Genomic DNA, 25,140 nt, shown 5'->3' with positions numbered 1-25,140 from the left:
GCATTTTCCTCTTTCTCTATGTGCTGCATAATGTTTGCTGCGTTCCCAGGTTTACAAGGTCTTCTACATCTCGGAATGCATCAACATACCATGGGTGTTGCATGGAAGCACACAGGCAACACCCATAAAACTCCTACCCATGACAGAGTAACGCAACTCAGCGATTTCTGCTGCATTGTGTTGCTCCATGTTTTTGGAGCCACACAAAGTGGCTTTGTGTGTCTTCAAAAATAGGACTTAAGTTTTGTGTTGCTCTTGCACCATGTTGCATGGTGCAAGATCGACACAAAATGAGTCGTAAATTTGGACATGTGTGTATAAATGTACACTGGGGAAATAGCAATAGTCCCGACATTCCTTGTATGCGCGTAAATGGCTATGAAAGGCAGGATATTCCAAACATCTTATTGTGAATTCTAACACCTATACATTCACACCCATGTACGGGAGTCCTTGTACTGGTGCAATCAGGCACAACCAAGCCTGTTTGAGGCGAAAATATTCCCTGCCATTTTCCAATGAGGAGAAGCAAGGTAAGGCAGGATCCACATCAGAAACCTAAAGTAGACGAATGTCTTATGTATTGTGAAGTATGCAGGACCATGACCCAGAGGAAGCAGTTCCAGAGGTGAGAAGCCCTCTTTAGGATTCCAGGAAGTGATGAAGAAGACGAGCGATAGATCTCAGAGGACAGCGGTGAACTTTGTGGGAGGGGAGGGTCACCGCAAGAAAAGGAGATTGTTTTCATAAAGTACCGAGATATAACTAAGGACAAGGAGAACTCTCATTTCCCTGGCAGAGGTAAGGAACAGTTGCAACTACTATTTTTTTTTAACTAATGAACTGGGAAAGTTTCTTGAAACTTCTCTCATCATAGGTATATTATGCACACATGTCTAGATCTGTGACTGGGAGTGAGTGGTTGAAAAGTATCAGCGCCCTGTCCATCATCTAATTCTGTTTGACATGTCTAAAAATAACCTAGTGCATTTGTGCAAAGGGTGTACATAGCAAATACCTGCAGGTAAGTCATAAAAGAGTTCACTATGAGATGCTTCATACATATCTTAATGCAAAGCATTTTATATTCCATGCCTTGTCAAATAGCAGCAAGTCCACTTTACTGGCAGACTAATATATTTTGCACAGTTGCATAATGATATGTGCAGAATGATGGGCACACTCACATCTTGGCGTGGTGCAACACCAGATGAAAAATAAACCCATAACCAAGTGTTGTTAAATTCTTTTCAGCGGTAAATATACACAATACTCACTCCAATTCCACTAAGAAATACAGAAATACATTTGTATGAGGTGTTCTGTAGTACGATCTATCAACTCTCTAAATACTTCTTAAACTCTTGCTTTTTTAAAAAGCAAATGTCCTGGGCACCCGTACCTTCGGGGACATCCTTAATTCATGAACCCGGGTACCTGCATCAGCAGCATTAAGGGCTTCATTTAAAGAGTGCACTTTATAGAGGTGGTCAAATATGATTTAATGCACAGACCGGGCTCGGCTGTGCTTAATACAATGTGTGTGTGAGACCCATTTTGGATTTGTTCACTTTTGAATTGCCTCTCACTCCCACAGTTAGGTCTGAGCTGCACATGACAGGCCTAAACTTATTAAAACCAACAATTATGCTCACAAATATTTGCCAAGATACCTCACTGTCTGCTGGCAACTTACAGGTGATTGATGGCTTTGTTTCTGTGGGAACAGCTTGCCCTGCCAGACCTTCCCCCTAATTTGCATTGCTAGGTCTACATTTACAGAGATCGCTACTAACTTCAGCATCACTCACTGAGTGTGAGAGATCCCTCTTGAGCTCACAGAACAGAGCAGCAGGCAGAGGTGAGTAATCCAACAGAAGATGAGCAGAAATGATGTATAAAGGTTTAATTTTTTGCAACTTTTTGAAGTTTGAATAGATAAAAAAGCTGCTTTCTCAGTGAAAGCTCCGCTAAGTGTGTGAGAAATCTATAGCAAAAGGAGAAATTGTATTTTCAACAATTGTTTTGAGAGACACATATTGCAAACCCATATGTTATGTGTAAAACATGTCCTGCAGGAAACTTCCAGGGCACTTGTTGTCATGGTAACCTACCGAAGGAATTCCTCCACCATAAGTGGTCCCATTAACTCACCATAATAACCTTCCACATATTTCCACCATGGGACACTAAGAGACTAAGACTGCTTTTTTCCTCAAGAGGCTTTCCAGCTTGCAGCCCTTTAACTCCTTAGTGAGCTGCTCAGATTCTGGCCTCCAACACCCCTGACACTATCTACAGAGATCAAGCAACCCTCTCTAACATCCTCAACCCACAGCACCACAGAGGCCTACAGGATAATGGACTCCATGATTGGGAACTTGTGCTGATTGGCACTGTTGTGACAGCACACTATTATCTTCTAGGCATCCTGCCCCTTTGAAGGGTGAAACCATGCCCATATCACCAGTACAGCTCTGCTGAGAAAGGCCTTGCACTGTATTGGTGTCTACATGGCATTCACATGTTAGTGTCTACAAGGCATTCAATAGCATCAGTGGTCCATTGCACTGAGGTTCCACTAAGGCACATTAGTACTGCCCTCTCTAACATGCTAGTGCACTCCTCCATTGCACTGTGGTTCCTCTAAGGCGCATTACTACTGCCCTCTGCTAACATGTCAGTACACTCCTCCAATGTACAGCAGTTCCACTAAGGTTCATTAGTACTGCCCTCTTCTAACCTGTCAGTACACTCCTCCAATGTAAAGCAGTTCCACTAAGGTCCATTAGTACTGCCCTCTTGTAACATGTCAGTACACTCCTGTGTTGTGCTGCGGTTACACTAATGTGCATTAGTACTGCCCTCTTGTAACATGTTAGTGCACTCCTCCATTGCACTGTGGTTCCACTAAGGCACATTAGTACTGCCCTCTTGTAACATGTCAGCACACTCCTCCATTGTGCTGCAGTTCTACTGAGGAACATTAGTACTGCCCTCTTGTGACATGTCACTGCACTCCTCCATTGCACTGCGGTTACACTAAGGCGCATTAGTGCTGCCCTCTTGTGACATGTCAGTACACTCTTGTATTGCACTTAAGTTCCACTAAGGCGCATTAGTACTGCCCTCTTCTGACATGTCAGTACACTCCTGTATTGCACTTCTGTTCTCTAAAGTGCATTAGTACTGCCCTCTTCTAACAAATCAGTGCGCTCCTCCATTGCACTGCAGTTCCACTAAAATCGTTTAGTACTGCTCTCTTTTAGCATGTCAGTGCACTCCTCCATTGTGCTGCGTTTCCACTAAAGCGCATTAGTACTGCCCTCTTCTGACAAGTCAGTACAGTCCTGTATTGCACTTCAGTTCCGCTAAGGCACATCAGTACTGCCCTCTTCTGACATGTCAGTACACTCCTGCATTGCACTTCAGTTCCACTAAGGCACATCAGTACTGCCCTCTTCTGACAAGTCAGTACAGTCCTGTATTGCACTTCAGTTCCGCTAAGGAACATCAGTACTGCCCTCTTCTGACATGTCAGTACACTCCTGCATTGCACTTCAGTTCCACTAAGGCACATCAGTACTGCCCTGTTCTGACAAGTCAGTACAGTCCTGTGTTGCACTTCAGTTCCGCTAAGGCACATCAGTACTGCCCTCTTCTGACATGTCAGTACACTCCTGCATTGCACTTCAGTTCCACTAAGGCACATCAGTACTGCCCTCTTCTGACATGTCAGTACACTCCTGCATTGCACTTCAGTTCCACTAAGGCACATCAGTACTGCCCTCTTCTCACATGTCAGTTCACCTCTGTGTCGCACTTCAGTTCCACTAAGGCACATCAGTAGTGCCTTCTTCTGACATGTCAATACACTCCTGTAATACACTTCAGTTCCACTAAGGCACATCAGTACTGCCCTCTTCTCACAAGTCAGTACACTCCTGTATTGCACTTCTGTTCCACTAAGGCGCATTAGTAGTGTCCTCTTCTAACATGTCAGTACACTCCTGTATTGTACTTCTGTTCCACTAAGGCGCATTAGTACTGCCCTCTTCTGACATGTCAGTGCAGTCCTGCATTGCACTGCGGTTCCACCGAGCACATTAGTAGTGTTCTCTTCTAACAAGTCAGTACACTCCTGCATTGCACTTCAGTTCCACTAAGGCACATCAGTACTGCCCTCTTCTGACAAGTCAGTACAGTCCTGTATTGCACTTCAGTTCCGCTAAGGCACATCAATACTGCCCTCTTCTGACATGTCAGTACACTCCTGCATTGCACTTCAGTTCCACTAAGGCACATCAGTACTGCCCTCTTCTGACAAGTCAGTACAGTCCTGTATTGCACTTCAGTTCCGCTAAGGCACATCAGTACTGCCCTCTTCTGACATGTCAGTACACTCCTGCATTGCACTTCAGTTCCACTAAGGCACATCAGTACTGCCCTCTTCTGACAAGTCAGTACAGCCCTGTATTGCACTTCAGTTCCGCTAAGGCACATCAGTACTGCCCTCTTCTGACATGTCAGTACACTCCTGCATTGCACTTCAGTTCCACTAAGGCACATCAGTACTGCCCTCTTCTGACATGTCAGTACACTCCTGTATTGCACTTCAGTTGCGCTAAGGCACATCAGTACTGCCCTCTTCTCACATGTCAGTACACCTCTGTGTCGCACTTCAGTTCCACTAAGGCACATCAGTAGTGCCTTCTTCTGACATGTAAGTACACTCCTGTAATACACTTCAGTTCCGCTAAGGCACATCAGTACTGCCCTCTTCTCACATGTCAGTACACCTCTGTGTCGCACTTCAGTTCCACTAAGGCACATCAGTAGTGCCTTCTTCTGACATGTAAGTACACTCCTGTATTGCACTTCTGTTCCTCTAAGGCGCATTAGTAGTGTCCTCTTCTAACATGTCAGTACACTCCTGTACTGCACTTCTGTTCCACTAAGGCGCATTAGTAGTGTCCTCTTCTAACATGTCAGTACACTCCTGTATTGCACTTCTGTTCCACTAAGGCGCATTAGTACTGCCCTCTTCTGACATGTCAGTGCAGTCCTGCATTGCACTGCGGTTCCACCGAGCACATTAGTAGTGTTCTCTTCTAACAAGTCAGTACACTCCTGCATTGCACTTCAGTTCCACTAAGGCACATCAGTACTGCCCTCTTCTGACAAGTCAGTACAGTCCTGTATTGCACTTCAGTTCCGCTAAGGCACATCAATACTGCCCTCTTCTGACAAGTCAGTACAGTCCTGTATTGCACTTCAGTTCCGCTAAGGCACATCAGTACTGCCCTCTTCTGACATGTCAGTACACTCCTGCATTGCACTTCAGTTCCACTAAGGCACATCAGTACTGCCCTCTTCTGACAAGTCAGTACAGTCCTGTATTGCACTTCAGTTCCGCTAAGGCACATCAGTACTGCCCTCTTCTGACATGTCAGTACACTCCTGCATTGCTCTTCAGTTCCACTAAGGCACATCAGTACTGCCCTCTTCTGACATGTCAGTACACTCCTGCATTGCACTTCAGTTCCGCTAAGGCACATCAGTACTGCCCTCTTCTCACATGTCAGTACACCTCTGTGTCGCACTTCAGTTCCACTAAGGCACATCAGTAGTGCCTTCTTCTGACATGTAAGTACACTCCTGTATTGCACTTCTGTTCCTCTAAGGCGCATTAGTAGTGTCCTCTTCTAACATGTCAGTACACTCCTGTATTGCACTTCTGTTCCACTAAGGCGCATTAGTAGTGTCCTCTTCTAACATGTCAGTACACTCCTGTATTGCACTTCTGTTCCACTAAGGCGCATTAGTAGTGTCCTCTTCTAACATGTCAGTACACTCCTGTATTGCACTTCTGTTCCACTAAGGCGCATTAGTACTGCCCTCTTCTGACATGTCAGTGCAGTCCTGCATTGCACTGCGGTTCCACCGAGCACATTAGTAGTGTTTTCTTCTAACAAGTCAGTGAGCTCCTCCATTGCACTGCATTTCCACTAAGGTGCATTAGTATCGCCCTCTTCTAACATGTCAGTACACTCCTGTATTGCACTTCAGTTCCACTAAGGCGCATTAGTACTGCCCTTTTCTAACATGGCAGTACACTCCTGTATTGCACTTCAGTTCCACTAAGGCACATTAGTACTGCCCTCTTCTGACATGTCAGTGCACTCCTGTATTGCACTTTAGTTCCTCTAAGGCACATCAGTAGTGCCTTCTTCTGACATGTCAGTACACTTCTGTATTGCACTTTAGTTCCACTAAGGCACATCAGTAGTGCCTTCTTCTGACATGTCAGTACACTCCTGTATTGCACTTCAGTTCCACTAAGGCACATTAGTACTGCCCTCTTCTGACATGTCAGTGCACTCCTGTATTGCACTTTAGTTCCTCTAAGGCACATCAGTAGTGCCTTCTTCTGACATGTCAGTATACTCCTGTATTGCACTTTAGTTCCACTAAGGCACATTAGTCCTGCCCTCTTCTGACATGTCAGTGCAGTCCTGCATTTCACTGCGGTTCCACCGAGCACATTAGTAGTGCCCTCGTCTGACAAGTCAGTGTGCTCCTCCATTGCACTGCATTTCCACTAAGGCACATTAGTTCTGTCCACTTGTAACATATCAGTACACTCCTGCAGTGCATGTCTGATCTGTTGAGAAATGCTGGGATGGGTCACTTGTGTGTCTTAAAATGCTAATGAGGTCTGTCTATACTGAACGACAGCATATGATGTCATTCTGCTGAAATCTGGCACCCCCCCATCACAAAGTGCCATTTCTGTCCTCAGCTTCAACATAGTGTACATAAATCAATCCTGGGAAATTATGCCTAAGACTAAGAGCAGGTGGTGGGAAGACATGCTGACATTACACTTTTTTAATAATAAATACATTTTCAGCATCTGGCTGCACACATCTGTAGCTGTCTAGTGGCAGCACTAATGGGTTCCCTAATACAAGAGACACAACATATCGCAGAAGTTTTCATCACATCCCAGCTGTGGTGGCAACAGTTACTTTCTGTGACACAACTGTAAAGCAAGGATCAATATCGCTACCCTCTGAAGTTTGTGTATTGCAGGCAAGCTAGATGTGTGAAACGCTTGTGTTGTAAAATGATTACTCTAGCAGATGTTGGCGATAAATGCTACCATTACCCGCTTTATTGGTGCTCAATTCATCAGTCTTAGAATATTGTAAGGCTGAGCTAGTCTAGCCAAAAATACAACTTATGACACGTACATAACACAGTCATCAGCATCGAGCACCACATCTGTGCTTCATTGCATTAGTGCAGCAAAGCCCCACCTTGAACTTAATATACTACATGCTGTAATGCAATAAAGCACCCTTTTATACTAGTGTATCATTGTTATGACACACCTGTCCTGACTAAATGGTTGAAATGTGATGGGGCAGAAGACTGCTGTTCTTGGGTGATGCTTGTCTTCATCTGTCCACAGGAATAATGTCAGAGCTGAGGGACTCACTAACAATGCAAACAAGATGTGTTCATTATCAAATACTGACAGTATTTCTAGTAATGTTAGCTGCAGTCCACTTGCTTGCATTGTCACCCAAATCTGACTCTGCTTCATGAAGAGGTGGCCTGATGGTGAGAGCTTTGGAATGGGGGATGTGGGGGCCAGATGTACTATGTTCTGGTCCTAATAAACTAGTAATTTGCGACCAGCATTTTTGCAACCACTAAAGAAATGTAATAATACACCTGTGAACTGAAATGATGGTTCATAAATTGCGAATTGTAGTCAGAATGAGACCAGAATGAGGTCGGTTGCAAATTGCAACACACTTTTATTGGAGACCCTCACAGGGATAGTGGCCTACTGGGGTCAGAAGAACACCATATCCTTGGTTTCTTTCATTGCATTAAAAAAAAAAACTTATTTTTTAATTTGGTTTTGTTTAAGAGTTGGCATTGGAACTTATTTTTACATTCACAAAGGGTGCCAAGGGAGCCCTTTCCATTTTGTGAATGCATTACTGTCTCCTTTGAGATGATGGTAAAATATCAGTGTTTTCTCACCAAATTTCAGTCGGAAAACATTGATGCATAAGATACCATGGAATGTTTGGAAGGAGTGCCTACAATTATGTTATGCTATGCTATGGGCATCTTGGTGCTAGCTAGTCGCAGTCAGAGTAGAGCTAAGTGAGACCTTTAATAGAAAGGGAACAACCATGTTTTCAGAGGCTTCCTGAAAATCAGTATTCTGGGTTGTGATCTGAGTGGCAAAGGAAGAGCATTCCAGGCTTTGGCAGCCTTGAATAGAAAGCCTCTGCTGCACCCGGGGGGCATGCTTAACTCGCGGCACTGCAATAATTGCATCCATTGCTGAGTGTAAAGATCTACCTGGAGTGTACCAAGAAAAGACTGTTTGAAAGAAGCTCGGACCCTGATCATGCAGGGCCTTAGACAATACAGAGAGAATTGAAATATGTGCTTTGCCGTACCAATGAAGAGTCCTAATGGAGCTTGATGTTGAGTGATATTTGGGAATTTTTAGAAGCAGTCTAGCGGCTGCATTTTCAATGTTTTAACTTTGTTAAGAACAAGCGGCTGGGCATTCAGGTACTGCCCTTTGCTGTAGTCAATCCTCATTAGCTCTATACAACCATTTTCTGGAGATTGGCGGGAATGAAGGGGATGACCATCCTAATCATCATGAGAGTAAAATAGGCAGTAGAGGTGACAGCCTTCACTAGTCATGAAAGGACAGTCTATTGTTGATCAGAACATCTTAGCCACTCTAACTACAGTGGGAAGCAGGCCCAACTCTGAAGGCAACCAGGTCATGGAACAAATGGAAGGCTGGGGATCAAAAAGCAGGACATCTGTCTTACTTGAATTTAGTTTCAGGCAGTTCATAGACAGCCAGGAATTGACTTACCTCATGCAGCTGCAGAAATTAGCTCCTGACTATCTATCCTCGGTGTCTACTTAACTAAAGGTTGTATGCTTTACGTATGATGTTAGTGAGAGACTGAAGGATCTCACCAAGTCTGCCAGAGGAGAAACATAAAAGTTAAATGCAATGGGACTGAGCGAGGAATGTATGCACTGGATGAGAACTCACCCAAAAGGACAGACTGTTCCCAGCCACTGAGAAAAGAGCTGAGCAGCTTTTTAGCAGTAACAGAGTTTTCAATTCTGTCCAGACTGTTTACTGTGGACTCTCTGTGTCAAAGGCTGCTGATTGGTCGAGAAGAACAAGATTGGCTTTGCCACCCTGATCCAGAGTGACCCTAACCTCTTCTGTAGCTTTGATAAAAGCAGTCCCCATGCCGTGACCAGCACGAAAACCAAACTGAATGTTATCAAGGAGGTTATTAGCTAAAAAATTAGTTGTGAGCTGTTTGTTCATCACTTTTATAGTCAGTTTGGCTTAGATGGGTAGACATGAGATCGGATTATAGTTATCACAATCAGGAGGACTAAATAAGAGCCAGAACAGTAGCTTTTTTGGACTATGAAGGGAAAGATCCCAAAGAGCACATGTGCTGAAAAATGTCAGTCAAGATGACTGAAGGTTGTCCGCTACCAACAAGGCAATTCGCCAGCCATGGCCCATGCAGGTAAGATCAGTGGGGCGGTGGGGCCGGGTGGGGGGATTTTGATGAACAATGATGAGGCAAAATGAGTTTTTATTTAATTTTCTCTCATCATCGTCCATCAAAATCCCCTCCACCCAGCCCCAATGTCACATCGCTCTTTCCTGCACGGGCCACGGCCGGAATGCGCACTGGACAGGGGTCACAAGAGTAGCCTCATTTAGTTGAATTAATTAGGGTAACAACCTCCTCTTTAGAGCGGGGGAGTAAGTGATTACAAATGCAGTCCATGGTGGGCTGAGAGAGAGATTGGAAATCAGAGATGAAGTGGGAGGATAATGTCGAACAATTAATGAACACATACTCCACTCTGACGAAATGTGTCAGCCAATGTATTGCAAAAGGGTTGACTGCTGGCAGTAGAGCAGTGCGAAGTGTTCGCTGTCAATATTTTTACAAATCCATATATACTATAGGTTCACTTTGTCAGGAAATTATTTCCAAAATCCTATCGATTTATTAAAATTGTACATAAAGAAAAACAATGAATCATGAACTCTTAGGATGCACCTAGTATATTAGTAAATGTGCTCACAGATGACAGACAGCTGCAAGGGGTACAGAGGCACATACAAGAGACAGTGGGAAATATATGCATTGTGGAGTGCAGAGAACAATAATAATAATAATCCACATTTGTAAAGCGCAAACAATCACCCATAAGGGTCTCGAGGCGCTGGAGGCCGTCAGGAAGATTAAGCAAGCTATTGCCCAGAGTCGCATGGCGTCTGCTAATCTGCCGCCGGTGCCGGGAATCGAACCGTGGTCCCCAGATTCCGGAGTGACTCACCCTAGCCGCAGCGCCCACCTCTTCCCTACAGAGTGGGAGGAAGAGAAAGACTTTCATGAGGAAGAAAGGTGTAAAACATATGCATTGTTGTGGAATTCTTAAGCAAAAATAGAAATGTAGCTCTCCTGAAAGTGAGCAGTAGAACAGCACAAGTAAAGAGGCTATGCTCCATGGCAGGGACAAAAACATGCTGGACAAGGCAAGCCATTGAATAAGAAGAAAGCAAAGGAGAGCAACAAAAATGCAAAACAATGCTAAGCATGTGACAGGCTAAGCTGACTATAGGCAACCACAGAGATTGTCATGTCTGGTCTACTCAAACTATAGCAGTTATTTGTCAGGCAGCCTACAGAGCCAGAAGTGGGTTTTGTTTTTTGGAATACTTGGAGACATCTCATTGTTTATTATGATCCCAGGGCAGTCTTTCACAAATGCCTTTCTCTGTGAACATGGTGACAGCAAATGGCTGAACCATAAGACATTCCCACAACTCTTACTGCTATATGGGCTATGTTTTGTATATCCCAAATCTAGTGTCACGTTGCAAACTAATGTAGGCAGCATTGAGCAACCCTGTCTTGCTATACAAGTTTACACTGCATCTGAATAATTCTTCACACTCACATATGGTCCAGTGTAGACCAAGGCAGTGAAGGTAAGTGGTTATTGTAAATCAGTATTTCAACTTTATATGAAGGCTTTCACAGCTTTCCACATTTTAGACATACTACTGTCGTTGATTCTTGTAGCTTCAGATATTCTGAGTTTTAAGTTGTCAGTATATTCTACATAAGTAATAAAATATATTTCTCTGCCATCCTACGCAGGAAGAAAACTTGGACAGCAGATCATCAGACCCAGCACCATGGGATCCCGAATACTAATTTACTCTCTGGTCATTGTCCTGTCCATCCTGGAAAGTTCCTATTCTGGCCCAGTTGCCATTTACAGTAAGTTATCAGAGAGGGAGTCTACCTCTTATCATGATTAACTGTGATTTCATGCAGTGACAGCGGTGATCATGACGCTATTGGACATCTTCTCCTCCCACAGGACAAAGCAGAAGTGTATCTCAGCTTTACAAACCGCACTATAAACAAGGGATCATGGGCTGGGTGGTTGAGTAATTCTTTTGAAGTCCTCTTGATTTTGCAAATCAATGCCACAGTCCACACATGCTGCAACTCTCAGCTTCAAGGAGGTCTCCATACTAAAGTGTAATCAATTGAGCAATGGCTTTGTTTCCTTAAACACAAACCCCCAGAGCATTGGCAGTGACAGACAATTCTATTGGACAAGGGAGGGTGTTTTATTTCAGGAGAACATATTGCAAAGCAGGCTAACACAATAACATGCCACTTTACTGTCTGCACATTGTGCACATCCTAAGATGGACACCAGCTTTGAAACTTGAATGTTGATAGATTTTCTATTTATATCCCCCTCGGGGCAGGCAGAGCACAAGGACTCAGGCAACACGGATTACTTCCAACAGAAGGAAACATTATTAAATATCAACTCAATATTCATGAGACTGACACATACAGTCTTTCAAAGGCTTAGTGCATTGTGCCTGGCAGTGCACTATGTGACAATATAGTCACAGCCAAGTGAACATCATGGGCATCAGAGGTATGGCTAGTAGGTCAGGACCACCAGTAGGTTGTCCGCACCTCTAACTCAAAGATTATTCCCTGTGCCAGCATCCAGTGTGATGGTTTACATGCCATGGGGCCTAAGGTGGCACCTCTTGGGCTGAGGTAACCCATTTCTAAAATAGAAGGGTGTTGCCACCAACTCCCCCTCTATCCACTCCTTCTTCATGCCCTTTTTACATTGGTGTGTGGGTACAACTCTATCTTCACATTATGGCCCTCTTCCTGATTGGGACAAATATAACCTTTACCCCGGCTTGCAAGAGATATATTATTCCACACTAGGCCTGGGCAAAATTTCCGTTCCGTTCGCGGAATTTGCGATAATTTGGCATTTCCGCGTTCCGCGGAGAGCGCGGAAATGTAAAAATTTCCGCATTCCGCAGCTTTGCGATAATTTGGTACTTGCTCGCGCTGTAAAATAATACATTCTCGCGCGCGCGATCGACTTACCTGAATCCCAGCGTTCGCCGACAAGTTTTCCCGATCCGGTCGCGTTCTCCATGAGATGTTGTATTGTTTTAGCCATTTGCGCTGTCTCGCGACAGTTCGCGCCCGCAGTGACGTCATGCGTCGCGCGATCACGTCTTTCTTCTCGCGATCATGCACCGCGAGAAGAGTGAAAGCAAGATGGCCGCGCCCGCAAGCAACCACATGGGTAAGTTGGCGAGCCGCGAACACGCAGAAAATACCGCGAACAGGCGGGAAAAAAACTTCCGCATCTTCGCGATATTTCCGCGTGTTTGCGGAGATTTTAAACTTTTTCGCGATAATTTGCGGAAGTCGCTTCCGCAAATTCCGCCCACCCCTATTCCACACATTACGAGAGGTGAGTTGTCTTAACTATAAGGTCATATGGTAAAGCTACTTTTCGGTATTTACTCAAATAATTTGGGCGTGTTTTCTGCTTACAATGAACGTTAATGCTGTTCCATGTGCTCTCTGCTCTCCTCTGTCAGAATATTTAAGAATCTCTGGTTACCAGTTTGTGAGGAGGCGTACCCACAATGCCAAGCATCCCACAGGGTTAAAGCACAAAGTTTATGTCAAATAATAATTGCACTGCTGCCAAAGGCACCCCCATGGTCTTCCGAGTTGAACTCCTAGAAGGATCACTGCGGCATTCACTCTCTCATTACTGTGCCATCATGCCCAGCTGTCCTGTGCCAAATTAGTATGGAAAACACATCTGTTTGTGAGAAACACTTGCACTGCATGGCTTGAAACCTCAAGGAGGTATCTGTCAATAGAAGCATTTCATCTTTCACAGGGAAATTTCCCTTCCATTGACTTTCTGTGTGTCTCTCATCTGTCACAGTCTATAGGACTACTTACGAAAGCAATTGGGGTCTATCACGGAAATAAAGTGTTTACTTTCTTGCAGGGTGAGACCCTGAAGAGTTTCTGTTTGGTAATTCAGAGCTAACGCAGCACTAGTAGCATTCTGAAATCACCACCTAGCAAAGGCCTTTCAAGAACTTATATTGTGTAAGACAATATGATCCAGGTGTGATTGAAAGGTGATGCCACTGGCCCAAGTATTTGATGTATGTATCTACCCCTACTTATACCAGTTCTTTAAATTATGTTCAAGGACCTTGCAAAATATGTCCACTTGCTTGTTAATAGCCATCCACTTAATGTTTGTTGGGTTGCTATCAGAGCATTATAGGTGTTCCTTTAATAGAATCCAGAAAAATGAAAGTTGTGAGCATCTACCAGTTTCTCATTTGAGATCTTCTATATGCCTGCGTCCTGAGCAAGCTCTCTTAACACTTGCCTGAAATGTTATGTCTAACAACTGTTTTACTCTTTGGTTTATACTCTGAAAGCTGTAGCGAAGAAAGTATTCCACAGGTCCTGAAAGAAGCAAGGAAATTGGCCCATTTGAGCACTGCTCAGGTAGTAGAATAAGATAATTATCACAGTGGAATAGGCCCCTCTGGAATCTGAACCCTGGTGCACTGCACCTGCTACACCAATGTCACTTACCCCTTTTTAGCAGAATGCATGATTCATAACAAGTGGGGCCCATGTTAAGGATTGACTAGTCTTTTCTTAAAGCACTGCTGGCCAACTATTGTGTTTGATGTATTGAGGGATAGGTAGCAAACTGCCTGCTCACTGCAGATCTGTAAATGTAACATTAGAGTATCCTCACTGGAGTAAGATCTTGCTGGTTATTTCTGTTGAAACTCAGTTTGTGGGGGACCTTGAGTACTTTTTCTTAGCCAATAAGGCAAAGAGGATTTTCTTGACTACATGCAAGTGTGAAACCCCATTTTTTAGGCAATGTATTTCCCCTGCAGCAGGTAGCCTTGCCTTATCAGCTGGACTGGAAGCATTTGCAAGGTTGGAACACTACTGTCCCCAGTACAGATAACAATGGTCAGTCATCTCCTCTTGCCAAAGTGACAGAGATATTTAATGCAGGGAAATTGCTTGACAGGAGAATATCTTCCAATTAAATACAATTGCAAATACAATGGTCAGTCCGATGCCAAGATTGTTTGTTTGTTAGGCCCACCGACAAATATATTCAGCCTTGAAGGAGGTATGCAGGACACTTACAAGGCTACGGCCTATGTATATCAATATTTCATGCAACGTAACACAGCAAACCACCTTGCTGTATGAAAGGGAGAGGGAAGAAATGTCTTGTATTTAACATTATATGGCAAATTCCTGCTCACTGCCTGCACTGCTGCAAAACAGCTGCCTAGCACCAATGCAGGCATCCTTTCACCATGGTGTAAGGGTGCGGCATTCATTGAAGGCAGGATTGTATTTTTGCAGGAAGGGGCTCCGTCCTGCAAAAAAACCCTCAAAGGCATTTGTGCTGCAGAGTGCAGAACAATTAGAATGATAAAACAACAAGGAAAAATAAAGATATTTCTCGTTGTTGCGCCACTGGTGGGGAAGTGTACAATTATGATGTATTCTTAGGTCTATCCAGAGATTGTGCGTTCCAAGTAGTGAGATATAACTGACCAATTCTCACACTCACTGTGTCCTCTCTAGAGGCAGGAGTGTGGGTTAGCATCACAGTAATAGGTCAGCACATACACGTGCTTGCTGTCTGTTTTGATTGGGAAAAGGAGAAGGGGAGGTTGTTCTAGGACTTTGCAGTAAGGTAGGAGAAGGAGATACCCCCACTGTCACTTCAGCAGATGTGGGGGATGTGCGAGGGAGAGGGAGGCAGAGTGCAGGTGTCTGGTGGGTTGGTGGACATTCACACGGAGGTTGATGTATGCTGTTTGTGAAGTGCTTTGCAGGTTTGAATTAGCTTCTTGAATTGCCATATCTTTTAAATGGGGAGCCAGTGGAGCTTTTTGAGGTGTGGGGTGATGTGGGTCCTTTTGGGATGATCAAGGATGAATCTCTCCACTGAGTTCTGTATGGTCTGCAGTCTCTTCACAATGGGTTGGTGATTCCTGCATAGAATGAGTTGCCATAGTCCAACGGTTTGTCTGGTGCTGACTGGGAGCCATTTGAAGATCTTATGGAGCATGCGAAGTAGGTGAAAGAGACCTTCATAGTGATCTTGCAGTCCAGTATTTCATTGTGACATTTTCCTCTTAAACACAACATGGCAGACAGATAGGAAGAGTATAACAATATTAAAGAATACAGAATACATTAGATTAAATATAATAGATTAAAGAATATAGAGAGTGGCTGGGTATGGTGGAGTAGTGCTTGAACTAGTACCTTACAGTGGGAAAATATGTCAGCGCCAGGCACTGCCCACTATACCTGGCATTCATGGACCTTCCAACTGCCTTTGGTAGTGTGAACCTCTCAACAGCATTTTACAGTGTAAATCGCCATAGAAATCACCTTGAGACGCTTGCAGGTGATTTGTTTGTGCTTTTCAAGCCTGTGATTGGTTGATCGATTGATTGAGGGTGCTTTTGCACTTGCATTTTCTTTGGTACACTTCCTGTTCACACTCCATGAGAATTTAATGGCCAGGCTGAGGTTCGGACCCAACGGTGAACTCACTGAACCACTCAGCCTTTCTCATGGTGTCAGACAAGGTTGTGTGTTGGTTCTGCTTCTTTCATTTTGTATATTAATAACCTGAGCCAGTTTGTAAGTAATGCATTCAAAGATGTACCCATAATAGACAGTGTTGCAATTCCAGCATTGCTGTACCCAGATGCAGCAGTTCCAATAGTTCCCAAGCCTTACACTCTATGCAAGCTAGTTGATTCCTTTAATCATGATATGGCTGATTTGATTTATCTACCACCTTTAATAAATACCAGGCTACAGCATGTGGCGCCAAGAGGCATGGGTTTACTTCACCAACATGCATAGGTAATCATTTTCTCAGTGTGCACAGTTTCTCTATTTTGGAAGTTGTGTTTGATTCTACTGGCAGAATGGGTTCTCATATTTCCATCAGCATCTTAAAACTATAGTGTACTGCCAAACGTTTCATGGCTCTGTGGCCCTAATGCCTTGACCTCACTCTTGTTTATAAATAATGCTCAGTGCATTCCAAAATCCAGCTATGGTGCAGGTGTTTAGGGCTATTCAAGAATCTATTCCTTGCAGGTCAAGGAAAAACAACCTATGTGGGCAACTACTGCACCTACCACCCACCAACTCGTACTTTTTTATCATAGGAAGCTATTTCTGCTATATTTAGAAGATCCTATTAAACATGCCCCTATTTTGCTATGGCTTTCGATCTAGACCAACTCTGTGGCAACCCTGAAAAAATATATTCTTTGGACTATTTAGAGCAAGATAAGCGGGCTGCAATTCCATGCATTGTTTATGTTGACTCTTTTAAACAATCTTGATAGTCTGGAACTATTTCACTCAGAATTTCCTACAAATAAAGAGGACAAAAATTAGTAAAATCCCTTTTTATGAGAAAAAGATGATTTTGTAAGGGAACACGTTGTTGCAGGGATTCTGCCTATATACAGAACTATGCGCAGGAAACCAGGACCTCGGTGTATAGTGGTGTACCAACTACCCACCTCAGTGCCCAGAACCCCAATCCGACTAAATATAGTGTCTCATTCATTTTCTGTACTACAGAGAAGCTACCAATGATTAGACATCCTAGAACATGTCACTCCGACTCTCTCAGCAATTGCGGGAGCAAGAGCACTTTATCGCTCACTCACTCATGCTTGTCCACGAAATGAGTAATCAGAGACATGGTATAGTTTAAAATGTTTATTTTAACTAGGGTACTCTAACATTCAGTACACGGGGCCAGTATTATCAGCATAATGCATAAACACAATATTGTCAGCATTGTTACAATTCCATAGAAAATAAACGGGGATATCATTTTATAAAGACAGTGGAAAAAGGCCTATTGCACCTTACCACCCTCCCCGTGCTAGGAAATAGTTTATTATAAAAAAAAAGACCTCTGGGATTTCTCAAGAGGACCCCATACCTCCAAGTCTAGATGCAAAGGTTCATATCTCAGGAAAAGCACAGCTCTTCTCTCTGGAAAGGTTTTCTCCGAGAGTGTCTAACATACATGCATGCATGCAAATATTAAAAGCACTCAATTTTCAGCAGTGCGGCAATGTTTTCGTGTTATGACTAAGTGCGGAGGACCTACCAAAGCAGAGTAACAAGGGACATTGTTTTTCAACCATGAATATCATGTGCAGATGAAAACCACAGAGTACAGCCAGGAACGTGAAATGCAGACAGTAATTATGTGAACACACACAAGCAGAGGTTTTGAGAAAACAAAGTCTTTTGGTAAGGTTCGAAACAGCAGCAAAATGGCAGCCAAGTTTGTGCTAACCTATGCTAACATAGCAATGTCCGCAGTGAATCCAGCAGCCTCACTACAACATTGAATGTAGCAGAACCACAGTGCAATTTTATTTGAACCTGAAAGAAATAGATGCATGGAGCCTTCCTCACCATGGGATATGGGGCATTAAGTTTTGCTTTGTTTCAAGGTGGGAATCATTCATAAGCTACTCAGCATTCCCCTACGGTTAAGTAAGGTATCCCCCTTGGATGCTTGGTCAGGTGATGGCATCTCTGAGCAAACCTTGCCTCATTTTATTCTGCAAATTTGTAACTAAATAGTTTTTGGTACAGTTGTTAAAGAAGTGACACCAGGCTCAGTGCAAGGTGGCCCTCTGCTATCTGCAATTGTTAAGTAGAGAGGAGCTGCATTTGAGAGTTGGCTCTTTCTGAAATCAGCTGTTCATTTATTGAATTCCATGTATATCTTTGTACTATTGTGCTTGAGTACCTTGTACTGGTTCATATACTTTGTGAATGATGAATAATTGCAATTATTGCATTGTATAGCTTTTTTGTACACCTCTGGCATGTCGATAAAGAATTGAAAACGGAAATAGAATGTTTAAGATGGCTCCCTTATTGTGTTACGTTAACATATATAGGCTGCACCAAAGATGCATTAAAGACCATTCTTATCAGCCCATTCCACAGGTCAATATTGCACAATAGTGTATCACGTATAAACTAAATCCAATGTATCCCAAAGCAGAAATACATTAAAGAGATTGCCTATATGGATCTAACTTTCTATAATTGATTTAGGGGAGCACATGGACCATTGCTTCTACCTCATTTGCTGCTAAATCTATCTTGGCACGTTGACATCACCAAAACATTTAATTTCAGCAACTTGTTTGCTGCACTCTTACAAAGTGATTCCTTCTAGGATACTCATTCAATCACTGTGTATAATGTTCTGCGTTGATAAGCAAATGGACCTGGTATCATGGTTAAGAAATCTCTGATAATAATAATAATAATAATAATAAGAAGAAGAAGAAGAAGAAGAAGAATAAGAATAGCAGTAATAATAAGATGCTAATAGTTCGACTTGGCTCTCTCTCTCCATGGTCATCTCCAAACGTTCTGCCTTCATCACTCTCTCATTTCTGAATTTCGTTTTTGTTGGCTTTAACCCGTACTCAAGTGATTCTGCTATTTGCTCAAAACACTTTTAAGTCTCTGGTATATGTTAATACTTGTACCCAAGGTCTGAAAATTAAACTCTACTAGTAGGCCTGCGGAACACATTGTGCCACACACTAAATTATCACTTCAAAACAGGTCTAAGACCGCCCGTTGAAAACCTTCCTTTTTAATATATATAAGGCCCCCTAAAGTAGGCCCTAAATAGCACACAGGATAGGATCCATTACATATAAAAGATACAACTTGTACTTTTAAGTTTTACACGTCATGGTAGTAAAAACTCTTCAATTTGCTTTTTAACTACTGCTCGCCTACCTCTGCCATAGGATAACAGTGGGTTATCGTATTACCTTTAATAAGTGATAACTTTGGCTAAGGAACAGGTAGAAATATCATGTTTATTCTCAAATCAATTGTAATTTTAAATCCTCTGTATTTGTAAAGTCATATTTTAAGGCACAGTTCTGAAAATGCCCTTTTAGAGATGTGGTATTTCATTTTCCTTAACCATTTGGTGCCTGCAGCCTGTCATCTGGGCCATAGGACGAGGTGTAATTGGCAATTGACCTTTGTGTATTCCCTCCAGACAGTGAGACATTAGAGCTTAGATGCGGGCAGGATAGGCCATCCTGCCAGGAAGGTTGGGGGCTGAGCTGTTCCTTGCCCCACTTACATTTCAAAAGCCAGCCTCCAGAACACTCACAGAGGAACCTAACACCAGTATTTTGTCACTTCAAACATCTTGTAGTCTTGGCAGGGAAAAGGAGGAACTTTACAGAACCAGTTGGGATAACCATGACATCATTCCCCTCTTAAAAGCTAGCACCAGGTATATATACATATTGAACTCTCCAAACGAAAGGTCGGATCATTCCTGCGACTGTGGCGGTCCCCCAGAAAGCCTGCCTTGTACTTCACAGGATGGTCCTGCTGCTTGAGGCCCGTTTTGTATTTAATAGGACTGACCTGCTGCTACCAGAAAAAGCCCTCTAATGCCTGCCTTGAACCTGCAGAGGTCTGCCCTGCTGCCTGATGGCCTACCTTGCTGCCTGATCCAAGGATTGCAAGAGTGACTGCAAGGGATAGTTGGCTTGCCTCTTGTTCTGAGGTACAGGGATACAAAAGCTCCAACCACTTACACCCTGCACCTGGTTTCAACTTGAAGTAAGTCCTACCCTCCAAGTTTTGCCCACCCAGTCCTGGACCCTTGGAAGTGGTGCTAAAGGTACCCAAGTGGCCAAAAAACAAAACTTGATGTTCATTATCAATCTGCCTGACTTTGTGATAGCTCAAACTTGATGTTCATTATCAATCTGCCGGACTTTGTGATAGCTCCCTCTACTTTCTTCCCTGTGGCAACAAATCCTATCAAGCAGCTCTTCTCTGAAGGAAAATTAGGCCTCGTGGTGCCCTAGTCGGGTACTGCCTGTAACCTCGCTGAAGTTTTTCAATTTCTAGAATTTCACCACCACCTTTTCCAGCAGCTCGACAATGATGACACCTCGTCCTTTGAATTTCCCAGATGCCCTGTCGCACTGATTTTACCTTCTCAGACATTTTTCTTCAAAATGTCTTTTCTTTTAAGTTCAAAGTTAAGGTTAGTTTAATAAAATTTTATAACTGACCAAGCCTTGAACCTCCCTCTGCCCTCCACTTGTGTGGGATTCACTCCTGCAAAACATTTAGCTGTCATAGGGTAATATTAAGTGAGATTAATTGGATTTATGCAACAATGTCAACTTTTGTGGTTTTAGTGACCTGTAAATCCTGGCACTGCACTCCTAAATCTTTTTTACGAGTTGCAAATGTATTTGGAAATTTGGATCAGTATGTCTACTCTGCCATGCATTTATTATTTGTTATATGCCTATGTCTAGTATGCCTGTATGGACTGGCCATGTCTACAACTACATTTCACAGTTTTTCACAGTGTTGACTTCAGAGTTTACAATCTCTTAGCAGCAGCATCTCACCTTCACTGATAAAATAACGTAGGCCTGGGTTACACATCATTTTTTTCCAGTAGTCCCATATTTGAGTAATTTCATACACAATCATGTAATGTGGTATCACAGAGGGAGCTGCTACTGGACAGGGTGTGCCCTTGTGTCACCTGGAAGTGATTGTACCCTCTGTTATCTCCATTACTACATGTAAGGTTAATGGATCACGCTAGATAGTTATGTTATATTAAAGATATATGTTTATCGCTCAATCACCTATGGTTTTGTGTTACTACGTAGTTTACAGAAAGGGTTAGATTTGTCCTAAATTAGGATCTTTTGAAATGGGAAGCTGGACCTTGTTCTTGCTGTCCTAATGTAAAGTCTGGTTTTGTGAGAGAGATTAGCTGAGCATCAGGAGCTAAAGATTACATATTTTAGGGTTACATGTCAGAATGAATGTGTTAACCCCTTGAACTGGACATATATTCCTCCAGATGATTGTTGTTATCCCTGGTATTCTCTCATTCTCTTAACAGTTAATGTCACTTTTTTCTGAATCTGTTTTCTCTAGGGCGTAAGAGGGAAATTGACTGTAAAACATCAGCTAAGAATCTCAAGGATGCAGTGAAGAGTGTCAGCACACCCCAGGATGTGAGGATGGATGCTGAGATGATGATGAAACCGTACGCTAACTGGGAAGAGTTCCTAATGCCTGCCCCCATCTCCATCGCGGTCCTAGGAGAGCTGGCAGCCATTTCGTCAGCCAGTGGGGACTTCTCTATCAATCTGAATCCACCAGCAAGTGGTTTCAAGCACATGCAATACCCAGAGTCCTTTTCTGCCACCCTAATGCAGGTCTGCAATAAAGCCTGGAATTCCTTCAACACAGCAAATAAAAATATGGATCAGATCAGGCTTCTCTCAGGGTCCATGCCAGGTTACATTACTGACATGGTGAGGATTCTGTTCCAGCCCACTACCACTGTTAATGCCATGCTCCCACAGGCATTAAGCTCTATTCTCAGTAAGTCCAATGAATGCACATCCTTGGCTCAGTCTGTGGAGACAAGCTTTACTAACACCATTCACTTAGTCCAGGAGGTGCTTGAAGCTTGTCTGAACTCCAAGAAGGGCTACGAGAAGAAGTTGACCGATGTGAAGACCGCCCTTGAGCAACTCGCCCTAAGAGAGGCCTCTGCAAACAGCTCTGCAAAACTGGCAGAAGAGTACAGGAAGATGACTGAGACACAACTACAGGATGCTGCAGATGCTTACAAGAATGCTCTGAAGAAGGTGCCCTCTGTGTGGGAAACCATGGCTGCTAATTTTGTGAGTGGCCTTCTTGACACACTGTCTTTCACTGCAACTAAAGTTGTAAGCATGGGGATTGGTGCAGAAGTTCCTGTCCCTGGGTCCATAGGTACTGTTAATGCTGCTGGCGCTAGTGACGTGAGGTCCACTCAGGCGACTGTCAATGTCTGCACCAAGTCCAATCAGATGATAGCTATCACAGACGGCCTTCGAAAAGTCATAGATAGTAATGAGGAAACCATTAACATGGCAATGGTTTATAATGAGAAAGATAAGACAGTGCTGTCAAACTATCCAAAACAGCTGATAATGTCATTGATAAAGGATATATCGAGAGAAGCTGAGTGTAAAGCACAGACAATAATGGAGGCTGTTTTACAATCTGCTCTTGATTTTTGTGAAGATTTGGAGAGAGTTGCATTATCTAAGAATACAGACAAAACTTACCTGAAATCACTTGTGGAAAGGTTAAACTCAATCATTAGCAAGTCAATAAAAGTTGATTCATATTGTAAGACAGCGATTAATGCTCAGCCTTTGCAGGCAGATGCATCGAATGCAGCCAACAAAAATGGCCCTGTCAGCATAGGCACTCACTCTGCACAAATGGCACAGACAAGAGTGGAACAAGCCACACTTCAATTAAAGAGAACTCAGGAAATGTACAAGGAATCCTTTGAGAAGGTCCAAAAAGAAAATGAGAAACTAACACAGATCCTGGTTGAAATGAGGGGCTACAAACTGGAGAAGATTGATTTTGACGTAGCCAAGAATATGCTCGTTAAAGGCCTGGAATCTCTGGGGAGGGTAAAGGAGCAGTGGGAGAAAATGGTCCGCTTCTTTCAGATGATATCCAACCTTATCAAGTCCTGCTTAGATAAAAATATAAATCAGTTAGTGCAGGAAGCCAAATCAGTGCAGACCATTCCCAACTATCCTGCTGAAGCCTTTGTGAAGGACCTGATGTACAAACGAGCATTTGCATCCAACAGTGTTGCCTACTTAGTCAACATGATCTCGTCTACCTACTGCGAGGTTTCACAACGCTACCTGATGGACCGCGTGAGCGCTTTAGGAAGACTGATCACCATGTCTTCCTCAAGCCCACAGTTTAAGGTTGAGCGTGAAAAGCTACAAAGTGGTTGTGAAGAGGCTCAAAAGTCAATCCAAGACTTGGTGATTGCAAAAAAACAAGAGTTTGACCTGAGTATTGAGGCGAGAGTTAATCAAATCAATTGTGAGCTGGGTGACGCCATCCAATCCCTGTCAGCAGCAGAAAAGCAGCATATCAGTGAGGATGTAAATGAAGGGGCAAACGCTGTGACAGTTGATGTAGCCTGGATCTAGACATATCTATCTTTGCCTCAGAAGGCCAGCATCTTCAGTTTAACTCAAGTTTACCTCCTTAAGCTTTGCTTAGACAATCAATTGCATTCAGTGGGTGGAAGATGTTTCCATTCCAATGGGTGTGGGTGACGGGCACTTTACATTTAATATATCACAAGTTTTGCTCTAGAGTGATGTTGTCCATTGGTTTGAAATGTTGCCTCCTATGCCATTCTTTAGAAACGTATCTACAATCAGATATCAAGCAATGCTAGCTCACTTATGTACAATGCAATGCCGGATACCTTTGTGCATAAACTCAAGGTCATGTCGAATACCTCTGCTTTGAAATCAAAGCACTGTTAAATATCTCATTTCATGACCTATAGGGTGTGGCAAATACAGCTACTCTAGAATTAAACTGCTGCGAGATGCACCTGTGCTTGAACCTGTAGATAAACTCCGATCATCCGGACTTTGAACTCAAAGTACCTCTGAAGCACATGCCTTGCTTTCACCAAGAATTCATGATTTAAAACACCCTGCTTGAGAACATGTCCCTGCTTAGTAGATGGTATCCAGATCGAGCCCTCTGCAGATCTTGTCTGTTAGGTAGGAGTTAAACATTGTATTTTAGGTATGAGCTAAACAGGACATAGACTTCCCATACGCTGTCCATGGACAAGAATGTTCGTGTTGTTTAGAAGTTAGCTAAAACATGTACACCAACATCTCTGTTTTTTATACTAAATCATGCATGTACTTTGTTTCTCATTATTGTAATCTATAAAACAATAAAGATCCCTGCATTTGACTTAATATTGTTTTCAGTTCCATTTCTTTGGTAGGTAGGTTTTCCTATTTGCACATTTGTAGCCACATAATTATTCGTTTATTCAATGAGCACTTGCTCATTTTAAGGCACCAAGGACTTAATGTTAAACACATTCTAAGATAACTAAACTCACTAAAATAGTAAAACAAGGTTACAATATCACCATCCACACTTAAGTATCAGTCATCCGTAACAATAAGTCAAACTGCTAGTTATACTGTGACTCAAAAGTAGGGGGTGGGCATCACTCACATAATTCCATGTAGTGTAATCATGCAGAACTACCCCAAAATGCTGTAATATTGTGCAGAATTATATCACAAGTGACCCCTCGACAGTAGGTAACTCACAGTATATCTCTCAGTTTCTCACCTATGGATCAGAATACCTATGGAACAACATATTTGCGGATCCACATAGCTATTGTTAATCAAAATTCCTATGGAACATCTACATCACCATGTTTATGAACAAGCACATAATATCAACATACAACAATGTTCCTGAAATGTAAAAGATAACTGGCAACCTCCCTCATTACCTGACATATCTAGGTAGATGAATGATTGCACATAGTTTGGTTTCTCACTTAGAGTTACAAAATTCTAATTAAACTAAATATAAATATGAAATACTTAGTGTGCTCTTTAAATGCAACTTAGTCAACTGTAAGAAT

The 25,140-nt window shown here is 42.9% G+C and overlaps 1 protein-coding gene across 1 annotated transcript; it reads left to right on the top strand.

Annotated features, from left to right (window-relative positions):
- The first annotated feature begins 1,782 nt into the window (after positions 1 to 1,782).
- On the top strand, positions 1,783 to 24,448 carry LOC146863724 (uncharacterized). Its single transcript, XM_085627873.1, has 3 exons — positions 1,783 to 1,861; positions 11,265 to 11,387; positions 21,564 to 24,448. Exons 2-3 carry the CDS (start codon positions 11,303 to 11,305, stop codon positions 23,648 to 23,650), a joined length of 2,172 nt encoding a protein of 723 aa, XP_085483999.1. The 5' UTR covers positions 1,783 to 1,861; positions 11,265 to 11,302; the 3' UTR covers positions 23,651 to 24,448.
- The last annotated feature ends 692 nt before the right edge of the window (positions 24,449 to 25,140 follow it).

This window comes from Triturus cristatus, chromosome 2_1 (assembly GCF_964204655.1).
Source record: "Triturus cristatus chromosome 2_1, aTriCri1.1, whole genome shotgun sequence".
NCBI lineage: Eukaryota > Metazoa > Chordata > Amphibia > Caudata > Salamandridae > Triturus > Triturus cristatus.
This window is presented reverse-complemented; position numbering and strand designations above follow the sequence as displayed.